The 22,098-nt window shown below is 36.5% G+C and overlaps 1 protein-coding gene across 1 annotated transcript in view; it reads right to left on the minus strand.

Annotated features, from left to right (window-relative positions):
* The window catches only part of LRP1B (LDL receptor related protein 1B), a 500,403-nt gene that overhangs the window by 314,161 nt on the left and 164,144 nt on the right, over positions 1-22,098 (minus strand). Inside the window, 4 exon segments of the mRNA XM_072419083.1 lie at positions 1,036-1,263; positions 3,848-3,979; positions 18,285-18,529; positions 19,337-19,501. Of these exon segments, the coding sequence (XP_072275184.1) occupies positions 1,036-1,263; positions 3,848-3,979; positions 18,285-18,529; positions 19,337-19,501 (770 nt within the window).

The following is a 22,098-nucleotide window of genomic DNA, read 5'->3' on the forward strand; positions in this document are numbered from 1 at the left end:
GGAATAACAAGAACAATTGTTTCTTTTTTTTTAATGGCTTGGGCCTTTTTGCGGTATTCCTAATGCCAAAACCAAGGTTTGTTACAGGTTTAGGCATTTTGTGTAGGGTTCTAGAAAACACATTTAAACCTGGCAGGGGGGTTCAATTGCAAATGTTCCTATACATTTTTCATTTTGATCTATAAAATAATAAACACACATTTAAAGAGTTACTACAAATTCTCCTGGGCCAAAAATATTAACCATTTTAAGCTTGATTTATGTAAAAACATGCATTTTTTTCATTTTTTTTTCTTGAACATGTTCCCACAGGTGCCTCTATCCCCTTTTATCCCACTCCCTCCCTTAGCAATTGTTTGTGACAATATTTTGCTCAGTGACCTTGTAAATAACTAAAAGATTTGGTATCTGGCTTTAAGAACAGATTTTCCCAACTCACCTTTTAACTTTGATTTACAGAAAAGCTGCATTCTTTCCAAAAAATTAAAAAATAAATCCCTGAGTAGGGACTGGGTGTGCACTGGGGAAAGCGCAAAATGTAGAACATAATAGGTCCAGATTCATTTACATTTAGCCTCATACATTGCAAAAAAAAACACCACGTTTTCGGGGGGGGCATCATTGGATGCTTCCTGCCCCTGCTTCAGGACTGATGAACAAACTGTTCACATTGCTAATATGATTGGAGGAATCCTGCGGTGCATGATTGCTGCAGATACCAGCTAAGGCCTGGGTACCACGGGGTACCTGATAAAGGGGAACCTTTGAACGCCATGAAAGTGATAGCTGTAAGGTTTAGGACCTAGCCAGCTATAACACATGAAAAGATGTTTTATATTAACCCATTTTCTTTAGAAATGCCTCAAATCAATGACACATCATTGGACAGTTTGCATTGTACACTATTTTTCAGGACACTAGGTACCTAAAATTAAATAGACTAATTAGTTTCTTGGCCCCTAACCAAAATATACCCAGACCTGGGTCAGTAATTGTCTACTTTTGTCAGACAGAGGAGTAGGTTAATCAGTTTACCTCCTGAGATGACTGTTTCCAGACCCGTCCCATTAATGAATGCACGTTTGATTGTCTGAGTCTTCACATCTGTCCAATACAATCTTTCTTCAAAAGCATCAAAGTCCACCACTGTAACATCATCAATGTCTGGAACTGTAAAGGCTGTAATGAAGTTGAAGTATGGGTTGTCTATGTCCACTCCACGTATTTCTGATCTTCTGGCATAAACAAGAAACTTCTTCATCTCTTAAAAATAAAGGAAGATAGGAATATAATTATTTGTCACCTTATCTATTTACCACCTCCAATCTCTGCCCAAAATTGTCAAAAAAATTGTAATAATTTTTACACAAAAGGTAAAAAATATTTTTTTTCAATTGGTCAATTTACTATTCCTCAGCAGTACAGACAGGGTGTATCTCCTGCACATGTGATCAGAAGCTTATTTATTCCTAATACCCAGGTATGCTGGGACTATACATTGGATCAGACATAGATTGTCCTCCCTGCAATAAATAACCTGCCTTTTCACAATTTTTTGTAAGAATAAACATGAAAAGATATTTTTGCAGGAATACAGCATAAATATATAACCCACACATATGGGTGAGATGTTAGTAATTGGGTTTATCCATTTATTTCATCCATTTTTGTTTGTAGTGCTGCTTTTATCTTCCAGGTTCTTTTAGTCACTTTCCTTCACCAGAGTTGCATGTGACAGGGTGAAAACTTTAACATTTTTGGGAGATAGTGGTTATCCATACATCAACTGTAAGTGCCAGAACAAGGTATGATTACAAAAAGGTCTATTTATAAAGCAGTGAATCTAGCAATCCCTAAAACATTCCGTGGTGGAGAAACAACCACTGCTTTGAAAGACGTGGAAGATTTTCCACAGAGGAAAGTTCCTTTTACAATAGCTGCATATTTAAAGTATACCTGTGCTTAGATAATACACACTAAAATATTTAACCATTCTAATGAACAGTAAAAGAACTTTTCACCTCTGTACCTGTAAGCATTGTAAAGAAATTAATTTTCAAAGTTCATTACTAAAGCTTAAATACATTTTTTCTACCGAATATGTCCTGAATCTGTTTTACATGGTGATTTGGTGAACAGATGTATTGAAGGCACATGACATTAGTGAAGTACAAGACAAAGAATTTCCTTGTGAGTTAAAAGAGAGATAATTGTACTGATAAGGACAATACAATTAGAAAACGTTGCCTTTCATCAACAGAAAAAAGCACATGTTCCTATTGACTATACTGAGTGGTGAAGAAAAAAAACTTCAGTGTGCCTTAGATGTTATTTTGCACAGCCTTCACACAACACATTCCTGTCCATCAATAAAACCTGTATTTAATATCGACCAAAATGAAAGAGGGCTATTTGTGCAGTTATCTCCTTCAGCAGAAGTTTCAACTTGGCCATGGTGTAAGGAACAAGCATGACTACTGGGATTTGTGCCTCTAAGCTGTGAACGGTCAGAAATGAATAAAGCCAGTGACAGAAACCTGGCTAAAATACCAATTGCACCCGGCAATGCCTTTGTGATTCTGAACCCGGCACTTGTACATATTAAAATCTGATTGCCAAGACAGTAAAAAATTTTAATAGCAAAACCAGTGAAAAAAAAAATATTTGGAAACCACAAAACTATTGCAATTCTAGTAGCTCAGGAAACTGTAAATGTTGCCTTTATATTAAAGTGGTCTTATGGCTGCCTTTTATTAAAATATGTGCTGTTCCCCTTTTAAAAATGTTATATGAGGCAGGGCTTGTACACAGGGACAGATAATCTCCCTTCTGCAATGAGCATTCTTACCTGCCCGATCTATTTGCAGATCCATCAAAAACAGCAATCCCGGTTTTACCTGTGTGTGCGGGAGTTAAATTATCTCAACATGCCCAATCAAGATGTTAAAAGATTATATCTAGAAAGAGAATAAGGACGGGACCAGGACAGGATATAGTGGATATAGTATAATTTCACTTTAATAAATGCCAAATTACACTTATGGAATTAGGGTTCCTTCAGAGAATGCTCTGGGTTCCTTGAGCAATGAGCAATTTGTGCCTCTCAGGTGAAATTAAGTGACACCAATGATCTTTTTGGCTCTTTGTAACAAGGCTACCCTATGTTAAAAATTTTAAGAAAGGCTACTTTAGGTCCTGCTGGAAAGTACTTGTTGATCTTGCCAATGAAGGTGTTTGTCTAAGAAGCAGCCAACTTCTTGCATTAGAGAGCTCTTGGAGAAGACACCCTGCCAACTCCTCCAACCATCCATAATCTGCCTGCATCCCATAAAGAAACACAGACACCCAGTATTATTTTCTTGGGTCTGGTAAAAGGTATGTAAAGAAACCTGAAAAGCATGAAAGAACTAGAAAGGGCTAAATGAGGATTTATTTTGTTTTTTGCTCATAATATAGCTAAACGTACACCCCTCCTCCTCACCACTGCATGTGTGATGGACATCAGCTCTGTTTGTTGCATCCCCTGTGTACGCTTGAACATTTCCTAATTCGTGGCTATAGCATCCCATGCTGTGTCTTGTCAATGGCCAAACTTTTAGTAGGGGCAGACAGGCTACCAACACTGATTTGGGTGGGATGGTCAGAATCTGCACTATTCTGGGAGATGTAAATGAGTCATATATTGACTATCAACATGGGAAGCATAAGCAAATATTTAAATACTTCTACAGCTATAAAAATGATGTTGCCTATATTACGAATACAATGGATTTGAACCTAAGGGAGATAGATTGGGTAACTTATGGAAAAGTTGGAATCTGCACTTAACTAAAGGAATAATTCTTACCTCGGCATGTCTTCTGATCGGGGGATAGCTTCATTAGATGGGGACAACCACAAGCAGCCGTTCTGTTGAAATTTATCAGGCACAGATGAGAACATGGGCCTCTCCCATTGCCAGAAGCACAAGGATTAGGAGCTGAAATGAGATATTAAAGTGATTATGGTGGTCTGTGTACAAAAACAAAATCAAGAGAGGCAAATACATAATTGGCATTTAGCAAACCTATTTTTATTATGAAATATGAGAAGGTTTAGGACATGAAAAGGTAAGAGAGTCCTAAGGAGTTACTTTGTGTCCAGGTTATTAAGATTTCAAAGGCCTGTAGGAGTATTTACTTGGTTGGTTGAATGCAAGTGCAAAGAGAAGTTGAAATGACTTAAAGAAATATATATATATGTATGCATTAAGCCTGTTGTAGTCCTAGTACAGAAGAGCTCATATTGTAAGAAGAAAAGGAGGGGAGGCAGGGGTGTTTTAGAGCAGAATAGGAGAAGCATGATCATATCAGTCTACCACTTCCCCTTGCACTGTCCATTCACAGGTGGGAAGAACAACATGTCTATTAAGTATGCCTTTAAAAAAAAAATGCATTATAATGCATTGTATATTTCATATGTATGTTTAGCCATCAGTCTGGAGTTTAGCCTTAAGTCCCACACAGCCCAAGTATAGCAGGAGACAATCAATTGATCAATCGTTTGATTCGTTCCTACAAAATACCAGGATACTGTCTTAATGTATGAGTACAATGCTTACTACCCATCTATCATTTCACCTAGAGTTAACAAAAAATTATAGAGGGGAGAACATCTGCAGGAGGAAAACTCCGTAAGGAAAAAAATAATTCTAGATGAGGAGTTGATTCTTTTCATACATAGGTTGTAAAGTTTTATAAATAATCATTTAAAAAATTTAAAGGGTTTAGAAAATACATTATTGTACCTCTGCAAGAAAGAAAATGGATCTTGTGTTTGCAGCCTATATCGTGAAGGTGAACAGGCTAATTCCCTTGGTAAATCAATTCCAATGTGTTTTCCTAAATGAAAATTACCCTTCTGTGCTGGCATGGGAATAAGACATGGGGTGAATTATTAAAGGAAGTTAGGCTGTTCACTAACCGAGATGAATTATCGACTTGCAAGAGATATTTGCTTTAGCTAAGTGAATGTGGTAAACATACCCAATCATGTACAAGGAAATCATAAAGTGAAATATCCTTTGCAAGAGCATAATTCAATTTGCTATGTGAACATCAAAAAGTCCTTAAGTAAATCAACACCAATGCATTTTTTCCTATCATCACAATTTCAACATAATGGCAGAAAAAAGTGAAAATATTGAAAAAAAGTAAAGTTTTTTACTTCTTTGGAGAGGTCCCCTACTGTCTTCCCATTGCAATAGTATACACTGAAAGGTAAACTCGCATTCTGCTGGCATCCTGGGATGGAAACTGCATATGCCCAGATGTTGTGGGCTGCTCCTTCTGTGCATGCATGAGATTGGCATGCCTGAGTATGGCATATGTGATCAGAAAGCTTTCCCCTGCATGGGCAGTGAGATTGGCAATCATTTTATGGAGATGTCACCCGATCTCCCACCTGCACAGTGCAAGACCGAATTATGTGAGAAAGAACCCCCCAAAAAAAAAAAAAAAAGATCGCGTCATTTGACTGAATTGCGAGCCCCAGAAATATGAGAGAAGCAAAGACAGAGCGGGACATGCTAGGCTCAGTTGGTGAATGGAACAAGGGCCTTTCAAAAGTGAAGATAAGCATTTTTTTTTATAAAACCTCTGCTTTCAAATTTTATTTCACTGTTAGCAGGCCCTAATTTCATGATGTCATGACAAAGCCCTGACAACTTTCAGACTCCTATCCAATAAGAGCACCTCCGTGGCCACAATGGACTAATAACAACAGGAAGATGTAGAAACATGTTTTCCTAAAAAATATTATTTTTTAAAAGTGGAGAAGGTTCACATATAAAAAAATAATATCTGCATCACGTAAAATCATTGGTTTAACACTTATTCCAGCTCAATACTTACTATGTACTTATCAACAATCATGGAAAGAAAACAAAAGATAATATGTACTGATACAGATGTGTTAACCATGATGAAATTAAGGACAAGACCTGGCCAGCCCCTCCAACCAGCTATAATGTTCCTACACTTGACTTAAGCTACGCACACACATCAGAAAGTAGTCGCTCAAGACCAATGGTCGTGCTTGTCTTGGGCGAATCTCTGACATGGATAAAGTGGTTCACTTGTTGTTCACCAGTTCGTTATGCCAGATTGCTGAATGTGCACTGCTGTAGAAGAGAGCAGAGGTTGGTGCTGCTTTCTCATCTTTGCCCCTCTCCATTGAACAGAAAGGAGTAGTGTGCACAGAGCTCATTCATTCATCTGTCACTGGAAAGGATAGTGAAAAATCATTTCCAGAAACAACCATCTGACATCCATCAGACATCTGTATAAAGATATAATAGTGATGTCATTGGTTTTGAAAAACAGGTATTTCATAAAAACCAAAAAGTAGTTCCAGTAGCATTTTGATGAAGAGGATAGGTGGTGGTATTGGAACCAGAGATAGAAAATATTAGCAGATTAAATTTGAGCTTTAACTTGCCAAGGATAAGCAGTGAGGAAAAAAAAAAACAATTCTATTGATTCCAGCAGGAAATAAAAGGAATCAGCATTCCCTAGGATTTCATCTTTAACAATAGCTGTGTCGCTTTTTTGGATGGACAGCAACACCCACAAGACAGAAATTAAGTGTTGGGTTTCCTGGGAGGATGTTACTTCTATTGACAGGTATGAAAACAAAATTAAGCCTTTCTGCAAAATGCAAGAGACACCTCACTGTGATCTGTGTGCTCAGGATGAGAATTGGTTCTTGGAAGAGAAGTATCTAAAGAACTCCTGGGTCGGTTTTAAAATTCTATCTTGAAAAACTTTAATATTTAATTCATTCATAGGAATAAAAGGCATCCTGGTAAACATCGGAGCTTGCTGAACGATGCTTAATTCATCAAAAAGTACTTGTTTGTGTTTGTATATAAATGTTACTGTTTTTTGGAGATGGATAAAATCTATTTATGTGTCTGCTGGATGCGTAAACATGGAGCGGGTTATATTTTCTGTACTCCCTAATAGTGACAGCAATCAATACGCACTTCAGGTTCATTCCCATATGGGGGAATTATAATTACTCATTGTCAGTGTGAATCCCCTTTATTATTTATTGGACAAGCGGGTGTAATGATATTGACCACCGGGTGTCTAGTGCTGCATTATAGAACACTTGTCAATTTGTATCCGCTGTTACATCTATGTGACAGGACCAAAATGCAGTGCGCACTATTGTGTATTGTAAAAGTAGTTTTCTATGTGTTCTACTTAGTGATATATAATGCTTTTCAGCTTGTTTGTGTGCTGCAACTGTGCTGCCACCCAGTACTCATCCAGATATAACTGCACCAACTAAAAAAACATGGCGGCCATAGACTCAAATTATCAAGCCCAGATTTTTTTTTTTTAAATTTGATTGCTCTGTAGTATGAACACTGCCAATAAATGCACAGTTTCTGTTAATCAACTTCATAAAACTTTCATTTTTTCAAATGCTTATTTTTATTTTAGATTGAGTTTATTCAAGTATCTAAATATTCAGGTTTAGGTATTTACTAGTAAAAGTGTGCCCTTTAATGAGGAAATTCTGAATTCACAAAAACATTTTGCAGGTACAAAGTTCAACTACCTGGAAAAGTTAACATAGCACAGGGTACTGATTGTAGTGTTACATGGTGTGTATTATACAGCACAGCATACAGACAGCAGCAATTACCATAATTACAACTGTGCAAGCTTACGTATGCAATATTTATAGTTTACCTTTATTTTGCTTTAATTACTTTATTAGAGTTTAAAGTAAGCAGATACTGACTGAAAGCTGACAAATTATATAATGTCTAGTTTGTAACTAATACTATTGCTGTTCCTCCAGCCTGTTTACAAAGTTGTCCCGAACATCTGAGTATTGGTACAGTTCAGTTAGAACCCAGCACTCAGGGCTGTTTTTTTAACAAGACCACCTAGGTCTTGTTCTAGGGTGCATTAACATTAGGGGGTGGCATTACAACATCTGTATGGAGAACAGGAACCTGCTGCTGCTGGTTGACAAGCTCTACAGTAACAGAAAGCTTCATTCCTTTCTATCTTACCCCTCTTCCTTATCACTCTCTGTCCCCTTTCTTCCCATCTCTCTCTATCTATTTACTCTTCCTTTTTTATCTATCCCTCTTTTCTTCTCTCTCTTTTCCCTCTTCTTTTCTCTATCTCCCCTTCTCTGCCTATGTCTCCCTTGCTCTATTTCCATTCTCCACTCTGTCTATTCCTCTACTCCTTCTCTATCTTTCCTTTTCTTTCTTCGTGTCTTGTCACTCTCTCTCCTCTTTTTTTCTCTCTCCATCCCATTTCCTTCACCTTTCTCCACCCCTCCACCTCTACACTTTCTCTCATTCTAACCTCTTTCCCCCATCTGTTCCTTTCTCCCTCTCTCCCTCTTTGGCTCTTTTTCGTTCATGTGGATTAGCCTACATGGTGGTTTTTGTGCTAGCTAACTGGAGCTAAGGGAGCCAAAAGTATGGATCTGGCTCTGCTAACACTAATGTTGATGAAGCTAGATTCTGTTAGCCTTTACTTGCTATGTACAGGCGTTCAGACATTGTATTTATTGTACATACAACAAGGTTGCACCAGTGGAACAATAACACATCTACTATTGGGTAATCGAAAAATAGAGACATATATGTTGTGCACCATCATGCATATTATGGTAAGATCTCCACTCCCCAGCCCCCAAGTAGGGGATAAAGTGTTTTTTTAAGTCCCAGAACCCCCTTCTCCTTCTGTGCTTGGGTATTATTGTTGTCCAGCAATATCGAAGAAGCACATCAATTGCTTATGCCATTGTAAGTATTGGTAATCTTGAAGCATGAGATAGAAACAGAAATTTAGTCTCATCAGTATCTTGGAGAATTATATTAATCAAACACACATTTAAATTTGCCACCAATCAAAAAAACTGAAATATAAGTGTTGGGTAAAGTTGACATGGAATCCAAATAAGATCAGTATTATAGTCTTTCATTATTTGGGAGACATAACTTTTAGAACATTTACAATAAACTCTGCCGACAAAGAGAGAAAAAAATATAGTAACTATAATTCATGGCTTTTAATTAGTAGAAGTTAATATATCAGAGCATACCTAGCTGTGCTGGCACTCTTGTAGAAAACATTTGTAATGTGCAGTCCTCAGTGGAGCTGTATCTACTGATGCCAGTAATGAGATTACTTGCCCAACCCTACAACACTTGCTGATTTCACACTATAGGTTTGATATAAGGAACTTTTTAAGGGATATAAAGCAACTTGCTTTGTCCCGTAGGAGAATTTACGTTTGTCATGAAAATAATTGCTCAAAAAGAGTTTTGCTTTTTATCTTATGTAATGCTATTTTGCACTGTATACCAAAATACTCTTTGCAAAGAAGAATAGATCAAGGCTGGAGCAGGAAAAGCTTTTGCTGTATTGTAGGTTTTAAAATTCAGTCTAAATCTAGATAAAAAAGGGTGTAAATAGATCAGAAATTTTGAGAATATACAAGTTCACATCTACCACAGATTCACAAGGATCACAAACGGCACTTTAGGCCAACAATTGTGTGGGTTTTCTATCAGAATTAAGGAACAAATTTAATTCAGTGCATATTGTTTGCACCAGGTCAGCTGAGTCACAGAAGACACAACGCCATCGAGCCAACCGTGAGATAACACAGCTCCCACAATTTAAATATATGGGCTTAGAGCGCCATATTGTCATTGTTTTTGGAGCTGTTAAAGACACCTGACAGGTATGTGAAGGGAGAGAGACTTTTTTTTCAGAAACTTTAAAAATGCCCAGAAGTGAATACCATGATTTGCTCCCTATTGACTATAATTGTGCTTTATGATTAATTCAACAAAACTGCTTGATTATTCATTCTGAATAAATAAAATATTATTGTAGAAATAAGTCAAAAGCTATTTAAAATTTATATAGTATATAGGAGTAATATCAGGGGTTCACATGTATGTTTCAGTGATGATTGTATATATATATATATATATATATATATATATATATTTATATATATATAAAGTTACTTAAATAAACCAAAAACCTCATTCAAACAACCAGCACAGCATGGACCAGAGAAGCAGTGGAGATATACCTGCAAAAGTATTTAACTCTGTTGAGAATATAATAGAAAAAATATAAGGAAATGAATTTGATACAATTTCGGTTAATATAAGATAACTTGTTTTTTTAAATCCTCCTTAAAACTCATAAATTTCAAACAATAACTATATAGATCATTAAAAAGGATCCACATTACACTTAGCTTGTTATCCTTCTCAAAGTGCAGAACATATGTAATTAGTTACCAGAAAGAGCAAATCCTCCTAGTAATCTTTATGTACAAGGTTCTTCATGCTGATACTGCCATATAGAGCAAAGCATATATCTGTCAACTTTGGAGAAATGGGGATATTTGTATACTGATAAACTATAGTTTCAAGAATCATATATGGTATAACCATTGCTCTTAGAGGCCCATCAAATAAACTTTTATGATAACGAACAAGTTCCTCAATTATTTATGGTATATGGTTGTTGTTTGAGGTTTATCTAAGCATGGTTTAAGAAGCATTTCATATCCTATTGCATCTCTTGTATTCTTTTTATGAATCACTATAATTTTGTGAACAAAGACAATCAAATGTTTTTGAGTTGAATGTGATGGTTGGAGTTGGTCAAATATATTAAAGTTGAACTAAAGATCCACTTTGAACTATGGCAATTAAGGTCAGTGGATAATAGAAATAGGTGATATTCCTTCCTGTGTGATCATCTCCCAGTTATCAAATTCCGCTGAGCTGCACATGTGCAGCTCAGTGTTGTTTGGCAAAGAAATCCACTATTCTGGCTTCCCTTGCAGGTGCCGGAAATGTAAGAAAACCAATGTGACTGTGCACGGACAATCAAAATAGCCAAAGATCATCCCGTTCTCTTAAAAGGTATTAACAAGGAAAGATTGAATGTAAAAAAGGCTTTAATATGTTTAACGTTATACAATTATGCAGCAATATGATGAGTGAACAGAACTAGTCACCAGTGCAGGAAGGATATATGAATGGTTCTTTGTGTAAACCACATGCTACTAAGGTACATGGCCAAGCTTCTTTAGGCAGGTGATACACTCAGCCATGTCTACTTAATAGCTTTTAAATAGATTCATGTATGTTCAAATATTTTTTACTGAACATGTCCTTCTAAGCAAAACGTTTTTATTGGATACAGTGGAAAACTGTACAGTCCAAAACATAAAAAGGTGTCCCCAAAGCAGGCAAACCAAACATTAGGTAAAGGGAAGTTTTCCAATGGAGATACCTGTTCCCAACCTAATAGGGAAACTTTCCTTTTATTGTAAGATTTCATCTAGCCTCCCGTTGTGACTGGAAGTAGAGGTAAATTACCCCAATGCTAAAAAATAAACTGGTTGGGTTTAAACCCTAACCAAAGCTAAACTAATGATTTAGCTATAGATACACTTATATATTTAATAAGTACATTTAATTTAACTACATGAACCTTACACTCTCCGTCAAATGTTGTTTGCCAACAAAGAATGTAAAATAATTTACCTGCAAAAACTGGTTATAAAAAGAAAAAAAAACATGTTTCCTAAGGGGTTTATTTGTGCCTTATGTGTAATATATATATATAAATATACACACACACACACATACTGACTCCTGAACGCTGTATTATTACCACCGACAGACTGCATAATATATGCAATTTTTGCTTTGACCATAACTCCACTTATGCGATTGATGTGTTTTGCCCAGTGTTCTCCTTTAAATAAAGTCCTTTGCGTATCTCATTGCTCTCCTACTATGCATCATCAGGCATAAACTCCATGCACCAACTTCTCAGCAGGTAATTTATAGTGCAAAATCCCCAAAGATCCTGTAATATTTCTCTTTTAAAATTGCTTTTGCCTTCTCATCCTAATAATATTCCTCACTGTGAAATACTCTGCTCTCGCAGCAGCGAAGAAAGATATTTCAGCTGGGACATTATAACTCAAGGTTTGTGAGAGCGTTCCATCTTCTTCTGGGCTCTGGTTCCCCAGGTGATAAAACCGCACTCTGCTTCATTCACTTAGAAAGGTTATGTTTATTATCACCCAATGGGAGTTTAAAGGGAATGTATTATCAAAAACTTTTCAAAAACAGCCAATACCACTGGCGGCATGGTGAGCACTTACACTTCCATACCATCTCTCAGCTGGGTTTCTCTTTCTTTCTCAGCTGTCCGGCTTTCAGGTTTGATGTACTAATCATGAACATCAAAACATTCTATATATGCATTAAACAACGAACAGAAAATTCTATATTGCTATAAACATTACCGTGTCTGTCAGTAGTTGCATTGCCTACTTTCAAAAACAAGTATAAAGGGAAATATGTGATATTAACCCAAAAAGAGTATTTCTGTTCAATTTTTTAAACTTACTCCAGAAACATGATAAAATTTGGATGCAGTGGACAGCATAACTATATATTTTTTACATTGGCCTAGAATTTTTAAAGTTTACCTAAAGTTCAACTAGGAAAAATAGAAAAATGATCCAAAAGTTGCTTGCTTAAGGAGGAACTAAAGATCCACTTTAATAATTTGTGAATCAGGCAGGGGTTTTTAGTAGAAAGGGACAGACAATATCCCTTCTGCAATAAAACATATTTACCTGAGTGACTGTTCCATAAATTGCCAAAATTGTTTGGTTGCCAGGATATCCGGCATACCTTGGCTTTCCCTGTGGGTGCCAGATGTTAATGAACTCTTGCGCAGGAGTTATGTCAACCTGTCTTGACCAATAAAGTAGCCTGAAGATTGAAATGAGGAAGAGAAGAAGGAAGAAAATGGAGGTGCCTGAAACGGAACCGGGACGGCCAAGTATCCCGTGTGTATAGTTGGTGATCAAATGTCACATGACTGTGTCCTCTCTCAGATTTGTTTTCTTTTATTTATTTAGTAGCGCTTCAGCACCTTAAAGTAAACTATATCTAGGAGATTATGTGAGCTGTCATCCATGAACTGATTGTAAAGAATGGAAAATGGCCTGCATGTAAAACTGTCAGTCACACACAGGGAACAAGCATGCAGATAACTGTTTGACAAACTGTGCAGCAGTTATCAGAACACTTGCACTTAATTCTGGGCCAATGGTTTAAAAATGTATTAAAAGCAGAGAATCAGAACGAAAATCATGCAGTCTGTACCATGCAAACCAGCTCAGTATGGGGTCCACTTTGGGTCACCGTATGTATATATGTATATATATATATATATATATATATATATATATATATATATATATATATATATATATATCCGTAGACATATGTATGGCAGCTGTATTTTATTTACAGCCTGATGCTGCAAATGGTACATTGACTGCACTTTTTTTTATGAACATAAGTTTTTTTCCACTAACAAGCTGACTTAATTGGTTGTGTTATACAGAGTGGAAAGCTTAAGGGTATATATGTACGGAAGAAATGAGATAACTAGGCGCACACACAAATGAATATGATGACAAAAGTGAAAGGACAAACAAATCTGCTCCTTCTAACAAGGTTACATAATGTACCGACCCAACAGAATGCACTAGCAATCCATCTGTTTCCCATCTCCACTCTCCATCAGTAAATAAAGCGCATTACTTCCGAATCAGGGAGCCATGTAAAAAATGACTTCAAAGATGTCTCAAACCCGAAGCCTTATTGATATAATTCATAACTTCAATCGCATCCCACATACCAGTCCTGTTGCTCTTAATGTCACACAAGTATCAGCGCAGCATAACGGCACAGCATAACCCAAACAAAAGCCTTGCATCCACCACACAAAATACTCTCTGTGCTCAACTCCAATTGCTTTGAATTACTATATTTTCTTCTGCTACACTGCAAAATTACTTTCAGCTGAAAGGGTTTTTTTTTCTTTTCTTTCACACTTATAAAAATGTGTCTTGAAGTTGCTTGTATTTTGCATCACAACAGGGAATATTGCAAATGTAAAATGATCACACCTCAGCACAATGCCTAATTATAGACCGTCAACATTTAAAAGTGTGTCCTTAAAGGACCACATTTTAGTTATGGGTAGAACCTGGTGGGCCATGGCAGGTCTTCTCAGGGCTTTTGTATGTTTTGATACGTCAACAGTGGTTGCTGTGCAGAACAGAACAGGAAGTGAGATGTTTGGGCCAACTGTAAAATCAGAACAGAATCACTAGTAAAATCACAAAAAAAGTTACAATATAAATAAAGTTGTCTATTTGTAATTGTTATTGCTATTGGTAATTGTATCTCAGGTAATATTCTTGAGAGGTCTATTTAAGAGAATTTCCACAATATGCAAAAATTTTAAACACTATACCGCAGTTCCAGTTTGACTTAAACTCATCACAGGATCTAAAGCCCCACAGAGAGATCAGACGGATGTCAGGTGATTGTCACTGGAAACTATTTTTCATGATCTTTCCCAAAAACGCGAGGAAGAAAGGGGGGTGACAAGCGAGCAGCATTCTGCTGTGCTTAGGTTCATAGGAGTGCACATTGGTCATTCCCAATTGGTCATTCATCAATCAATTTATGAATGCCATCAAGGGAATGTTGTACACAGATCAGATTTTCACCCAAGCTCAACAAAGAATAATCAGAAGTTTTAACTCCTCCAAACTCTTTTACTGTGCATACCCATTAGGGGCTTTCACATTACTTGCTGTGATGACAAGAAGAAAGAAGCAATTACACTGCCCCCAAGGAGCAAAATGAAAGCTCCTAGAAGTTACCACTTACCTTACCACTTCTATAAAGAAATAAAAAGTTACAATAAAATGGTGGTTCATATATATATATATATATAATATTTACTTTACTATAATTTTTACAGGTTTGGCCAAATTGGCTTGGCGAGGTATTTACGGAGATAAGTTACTAAGTGGGTTTTTTTCTTTTTGCAATGTCATTATGTGATATGAAATAAGGACAATTTACATAAATATTTTAGAACAGTTGCTATCACAGTAAAAATCTCCAGTTTAAATTGCACACACTCGGCTCTTATGTAAAGTGCCATTAAGTTAAACAGCTGCTTGAGCCAAGTCTCTTATGAATCACTTGTAAAGATCACAACAGCTAAAGTGTCATGAAAGGTAAACATGGTTGGTTTTTGATTTCATGGTGGCAAATATTTAGTACGGATGGGTTGTGTAATATTCAATAAACACATTTGTAGAATGATGTAAGGTGTGCTGTATTATAGTCAGGTATGTATTTTATGTACCATAATAACAAGGTCTACACTTTGGAAACAATACCCAAGCACAGATGTCAATGGCAAATCAAAGCATACGTATCAATATGATTTACTGCAGAAGTGAGAATTTTACTTTGTTAACTGAATCCAGATGTACATTTATGTCCAATACTATATCCATATTGAAAAAAAAACAAAATAAAACGGATCTGCATATTTTTAAAGAACAGACATGTGCTTAATACATGTGCATTGAGCTCTGCAAGAGGAACAAAACCAGAGCCAAGGCATTATCAAAGTCACATGGCCAGTTTTCCTTTATTCCCTGCATCTTTTCTGCTGCATTAAACTAAAAGTAGTGCATGCTTAATACAGTGGCTTGCATTTTATGAGTGGGCTGCAAAATGTAGCTTGCAGTATTAGAAAATATTATGGTGCAGTATCAGCTCTTTGTTATTTGTTTCCTAATCAATTTATTTCCACTTGATCGGGTAAACTTCACCAAAACTAAAGTTCCACTTTGAAAAATCTGATTTCAGGCGGGTGGTTTCAATCAGGCAGGTGGTTATTGCTGAAAGGGACAGGCGATGTCTCTAATGCAGTAGGAGTATTTACCTGCCTGATTGCTTTCCAGCTGTCAAATTTTGCTGAATTGCACATGCAATCCTGAACTCCTATGCAAGAAAGGAATGGAGCACAGGAATTACATCATCCCGGCATGGCCAATCAAGATAATTTAAGATCACCACCAGAAAGAGATGAAGAAGACAGATGGTTGTGCCATCAGAACATGGATCAGCGACAGAACATGGATAGGTGAGTTTTGCAGGTTTAGTCCCTGTTTATTTTGATTAATCAAATTTACAAAGAATACATTCACTACTCTATACGCACATTTACCATAGACAGGTAGAATAACTACAGGCTACATAATAGATTTTATTCACAAAGAAAGAGCTGCCCAGCAGATTTTTAGTAGCTCTTACTGCTAAAATGATAAGCAAAAAATTGCAGGGTGCTGCAATGATCATGAGAAATTGGTTCCTTCCAAGTAAGCTACACAAATAGTATGTAGTAATGATCCATGATTCCATATTACTAATCTCTGTATTCTCCATCAATGCAAAATTATTCAGCAACAAACTGTATAATATAAGCAGTAGAGTGGTTTGAGGCTAATCTCAGCACTGCTATTTCAAGCACACAATTACTTTCTGAATTTACTTTCTGTTTATATTTAAGATTAGGGAAGTAGCAAACTCACTCCAAAGCTACCATGAACAAATAAAGCTTCTGTAGCAAACTTTGAAGGTGAATTAATCCCCAATGCCTGCAGCTGCAGAGGTCATTGTGGGTTGTTTTAAAGTTTATCTTCTGCTCGTTAAGGATATTTGAATATTTGGATATCCATACAATAGGCTATTATAAAATCAGAAATTGTTCATATTATTAGTGTCATGGTCAATAAGGACTCTAGGGCAACTAGACTGCAGCACTAGCTGCTTTTGCTGTTGGTAATTGCGGGGTGTCTCTGGGAAAAGACAGACTCATACTATTTTGTCTCATGACAAAATTATTTTTTTTTCCTAGATATTCTCTGTGTTCTTAGATTTGACACTAAAACATTAGTATATAGGTAAATTAATGGGAGTTAGACAGGATAAGTGTATCATACTGTCTTCTCTAATAGCACAAAAATTTTGGCTTCATAAATTGTCAGCTTTAAAACATGCAATTACTGGAATATAAATACATAAGCTAGCATTTTAGACTTTTTGGGGGAAAGGAGGGGTGAAGAGGTATAATATAACATTTTTCTGTAAATTTTCAAAATGATTTTTGAAAATGTTAATCTTGTATTTGCCAAATACATTTTAATGGATTAAAAAAAACAAAACAATATATTGTACACGACCAGAATATCTATCTTGTTTTTCTACTTCCAGTCATATATATATATATATATATATATATATATATATATGTGAGGAAAGGACATACTAAAAACTCACCTGGTCCTTATCAGGTCTTAAAATGAACAAAATAAAACAATAAATAAAGAAATAATCAAATATTTGGCCATGTCATTACAAAGATTCAACAAAGATTAAGATTAAGTCAAAATGCAGAAGCAGTGTGTGAAAAATAAATACACCCTTTCTACTTCCATAAGAATTTAGGAGAATAAGTAACAGCCAGGTGTTGCTAATTAAATGCACTTAATTTATTAATCAGCAAGTGTGGCCACCTTTATAAAAGAAAATGTTTTGGCAGTTTTCTGGTCTGGATTATTCAGATGTGAGGTAACACAATACCAGGGGAAAAGAGACATTAAAAATGATCTTTTATAAACAATTGTAAATTTAGGAAGGGTTACGGCCATTTCCAAACAATATGAAGTCCATCATTCAACGGTGAAAAGATGAACAGGACACAGTTAGCGTGTTAAGTTCATGACAATAGAAATCAAAATTGAACAATATCCTTTGAACAGACAAGACTAAAATGGAAATGTTTGGCAATATGGCACAGTACCTTTTACCAACTGTCATGGTATTATCATGGTGTTGCATTGGTTTAGTCAAAGCCCAGACCTCAACCAAATTGAAATGCTTTAGTAGGACCGTAAGAGAGCTGTGCAAAACAAATACACACTAACCTCAATGAACTGGTGCAATATTATAAAGAGTGGGCCAAAATGTATTCACAACAATGTAACAAACCCACTGCCTTTCAGTTATTGCTGCTATGGGTTGTTTGACAGGATATTGAATCATGGGGTCTACTTAGTTGCCACACATGGCTTCTTCACTTTTGGCTTTTTTTTTGGCAAACACTTAAAAAGCATGTGGTAATCTCCATAGCATGCCCAATTTGAATTTACCATCCCCATTTCATTATGTTGGGTAGGAAAACCAAATGTTGAAGCTGATGGGTTGCTGTTAGAAACTTTTGTTCTTCAGAATGAATTACTGTATGTATGTTAAGAAGACTCACCTTGTGGCTGACGACTGGGATGGTAAATCTGAATATCAAATGGCTGAGCGCTTGTCTTCTGTATAACGCTGACGTTATGGCCGGTCCACTTGTTTGCCTTAGACAGCGTGTTTGTTCTCCAGTCTGTCCAGTATACGTCACTGCCAAACAGTGAAACGGCAAAAGGATGGGAGAGATATTCATGTCCCCGAATGATTTCCTTCATGGAACTTCCATCATATAACGCTGAATAAATTGCATCAGATCTAGAAAATATGGAGAATAGGAATGAGAAATGATGGAAACTTCTTCTCATTTTATATCTCACAGCATCTTGTTTCCAACAAAAGGCAAGACCAAAACTGCAAACCAGGTCACATGATTCAGCGATCCTACTTCCCCAGATATGAATCTAGCTTGTTCCTATGAGACTACAGTGCACCTTCCTTTATCTCCAAAGCATACTGGAGAGGTGTGCCATATTCCAAAGAAGAATGGTTATACCATACCTATACATCTTTCTACACCAGTGTTAGTCAACTAGTTAGTCATATGGGGCCTCAACTACAATCCTAACATCACCAGTAAACCACACAGATTGTTAAGTATGTGTAATGTTACTGGAAGCTATCAGTGACTGTGGATATAATACAAGTTGGAGGCTGGAGACATTTTGCAAAACACAGTTTGGGAATAGAGAATGAAGACATGTTACATGGGACCATACATTTTTGAATCAGTGCTCTCAATACTGACTGCCGGTTCCCAATATGTATGAAAGGGCACAATGTGGCAATCAGGTACAGCCTGGGCAGGGGATTTTACTCCAACAATAATTACAGGATGTATTAGTCCTGCATTTCACCTACTTTATAAAAGGCAATGAGGAGAAATTTTGCATTAATGGGGAATTGTGTAAAAACAGTCCAACATACCCTTATATTTATCAGAATATCTTGTAATGTCAAGTGCCTATTGAGCTAAATTGGGCTGAAAAAAGACATCTGCTTATCCGTGGTCAGTGATATGCTTTTCTTTATACAGCTGTACAGGGTTGCAGTTGAAAATATTACCTGGCATCTGTCCAAACTATTCTTCTTTCAAAGTGATCCACGGTGAGGCCATTAGGCCAAGCACCGCTTTCCATGTCTTTGTATATAATCTTTCTACCAGCTCCACTCATTGAGGCTGACTCTATTCGTGGAAATGTGGCATCCCAGTCTGTCCAAAACATTATTCTGCAGAGAAGAGGAATTAAACATTAGAACATTAAAATGAATTTATTCTAAGGTTAACAATTGATTTATAACTCTAAATGGCATAATGTGAATACACGTGTCTGGATCTTTGACATCTTTAGCTTCATTAATAAAGTGTGGCACAGATTATACTTAAGTGAAGATTTGCCATATCATCCTGAAAACTAATTCGTGTATAGCCCTCTGAATATTTTTCTCTTGCTGCTAATGTAACATTGCAGTACACATCCTGACCTTTGTCTGCTGTTCTAGTAGCCTCATGACTTTATATCGCCAATGTGAGATCACTGCTGTCCAGTCTCAAGATGTGGAGTGAGATTTGACGATGCTTTGCTGGTCACTGTTCTCCTCGCTGGAGAGAAAGCTGTAACTGTGGACCTTCATGCAAGGATCTACCCGCTTCTGTTTCAGTCTGGATCAACCTGCTACTTGAGTCATGCTGCTCACCTATCAAGATGGCCACCTCTACTGAGACGCAGGGCTTTGGGGGAGGTCTATACACAATCCTCTGCTTGCCTGCACATCTTCTGCGGTAAAAGCCATCTCAAGATCCAGATACCAAATGAACAATGAATCAGAAATCACTTTGCAACATTAAAGATAACTCAACAACACAGAGACTGACTGTGTGATTATATCAGTATGACCATTCCACTTAGCACTCTTAAAATCTGTACTTTCAGAAAGTCTGTGGAATGAACTATTACAATATGTCAGTAAGAGGAGCAAGTTAAAATCTGTGATGACCTTTGAGAATATATATTTATTTGGTGTATTTAACCAGCCTAGAGTGGACAGTTTTTGGAGTGGAGATTAATGTTAATGTTAAAAAAGAAAATAAAAGCCATACAACAATCGGTCTTTCTCTAAAGGATATGTAATTAATAATAACTATATAGAAAGTCACATTGTGATGAATTAAAGTTCAGTAAAGCAAACTTAAGTTCCATTAAAATCAACTAAGTCATTGAACAGCATTATCAAAATGATTTTCTCCAAACAGGGAATATCTAAAATGTTAGACTGCAAAGGTCAAGTACCACTTAATGTAAATGTCAGACAGAATGAGATGCTGTAATAACTCTGGTTTCCTATAAAGCAAAGGGAGGGTGATGGTGGCCTCAGCTGGATAAACAGGAGCATTATCAGAACTCGCAAGCCATATGAAAATGAAGCCGTGATAAGCATCTATTGTTTCTGCATCTGCTGCTGGTTTTAGTATGATTTCACCATGGAATTTCAATGCAAGTTTTTTGGGCGCTACACAATTATAATTTTATATGTCTAATTAAACAATTGTGAGTTTTAAATCGATTGACAGAATATATAAATGGGTTGTAATGAGATAAAAAGTAATTAAGGACCTTGAACTGTACATGCAAAATGAGATGTCTTGTTTTTGTGTTATGAAGATTAGAACACAGTATGATGACCGATATGAGAACTTGTAAGCCTCTGAACATCATTCAGTAGAGGCTCTCATATTGGACAGTTAATTGGCAGAAGAATAGTTGGAGCTGAAGATGAAATCTGTGCATTTCAAGCATTTTGGATGTTGGCATTCTGAGCTTACTGAAACTATCTGCAGGGAACCTTTGGGAGCTTTGCCCCAAAAAAGGCAATTGGGGCGAAAAAATCTTTCTCCATTACTGACAATGCTATGATCTGTGCTATATTTTTGGAAAGGAGGCAATTTTGGTAGAGACAGGGATTTGCTTCCCTATGTCAGAGCACCCAGCAGAAGGACCAGCAAGATGAAAAAATATCAGACTAGCAGTCAAAGGCAGAGACACATCATCTATACTGTGATGAAGCTAAGGAATGCGTAAGAACCCCCACATACCAGGAAGTGCATTGCACTTTTTTAGGTGGAATTCATTACATTGCAGAGTTACATTTTAATGAAATTGATTTTGTTTAGCTAACACCATATACAATCTTTACTTGTTGAGTTTATTTCCACTATATGTAGCTGAGTATTCACTCTTAAAATGAGACACATCATCTTCTATGGGGGACAAAAATTGCGCTAATATGTCTGCTGTAATAGGGACAATATGCAAATGATTACCACCAAACACTCAAATCCCTGATCATAAATGGTCAATTGCCCTTTATCCTTACTTACATACTAAACATGAATCCTACTAGAGTAGTGAGGGAAAGGGGTAAAGAAGTTGCCATTACAGACAAGAATTGAACATCCCAAAAGAGCAGAAAGTTGTGATGTACAAGGGGAAATTGTGTTGGTCTGTGCCTGGGAATCGACTGATTATATCAAATTTGCTAGCAAGTTTAAAAACACATTCGACTTTGGGTCTGATTTTGTAAAGCTCTCTAAGGCTGGAGAGGATATACTTTCATCAGTGAACCTGGATCTAATCCAGGATTGAAAACATTTGCTAACAAGTAGCAAAAGACCAGGTTTGTTTGATCAAGTTCATCGTTGTATCCTCTCCAGTCTTTAATAAATCAGGCCCACTGCAAGTGAACAAAAATTTATGGAAAGAAAATAATGCAGGCTTTCTGTGCTTTTACCTTTTGCTGATAGCCCATTTTTTTGTATTGGTTTTGGA

Source organism: Pyxicephalus adspersus, chromosome 7, assembly GCF_032062135.1.
Source record: "Pyxicephalus adspersus chromosome 7, UCB_Pads_2.0, whole genome shotgun sequence".
NCBI lineage: Eukaryota > Metazoa > Chordata > Amphibia > Anura > Pyxicephalidae > Pyxicephalus > Pyxicephalus adspersus.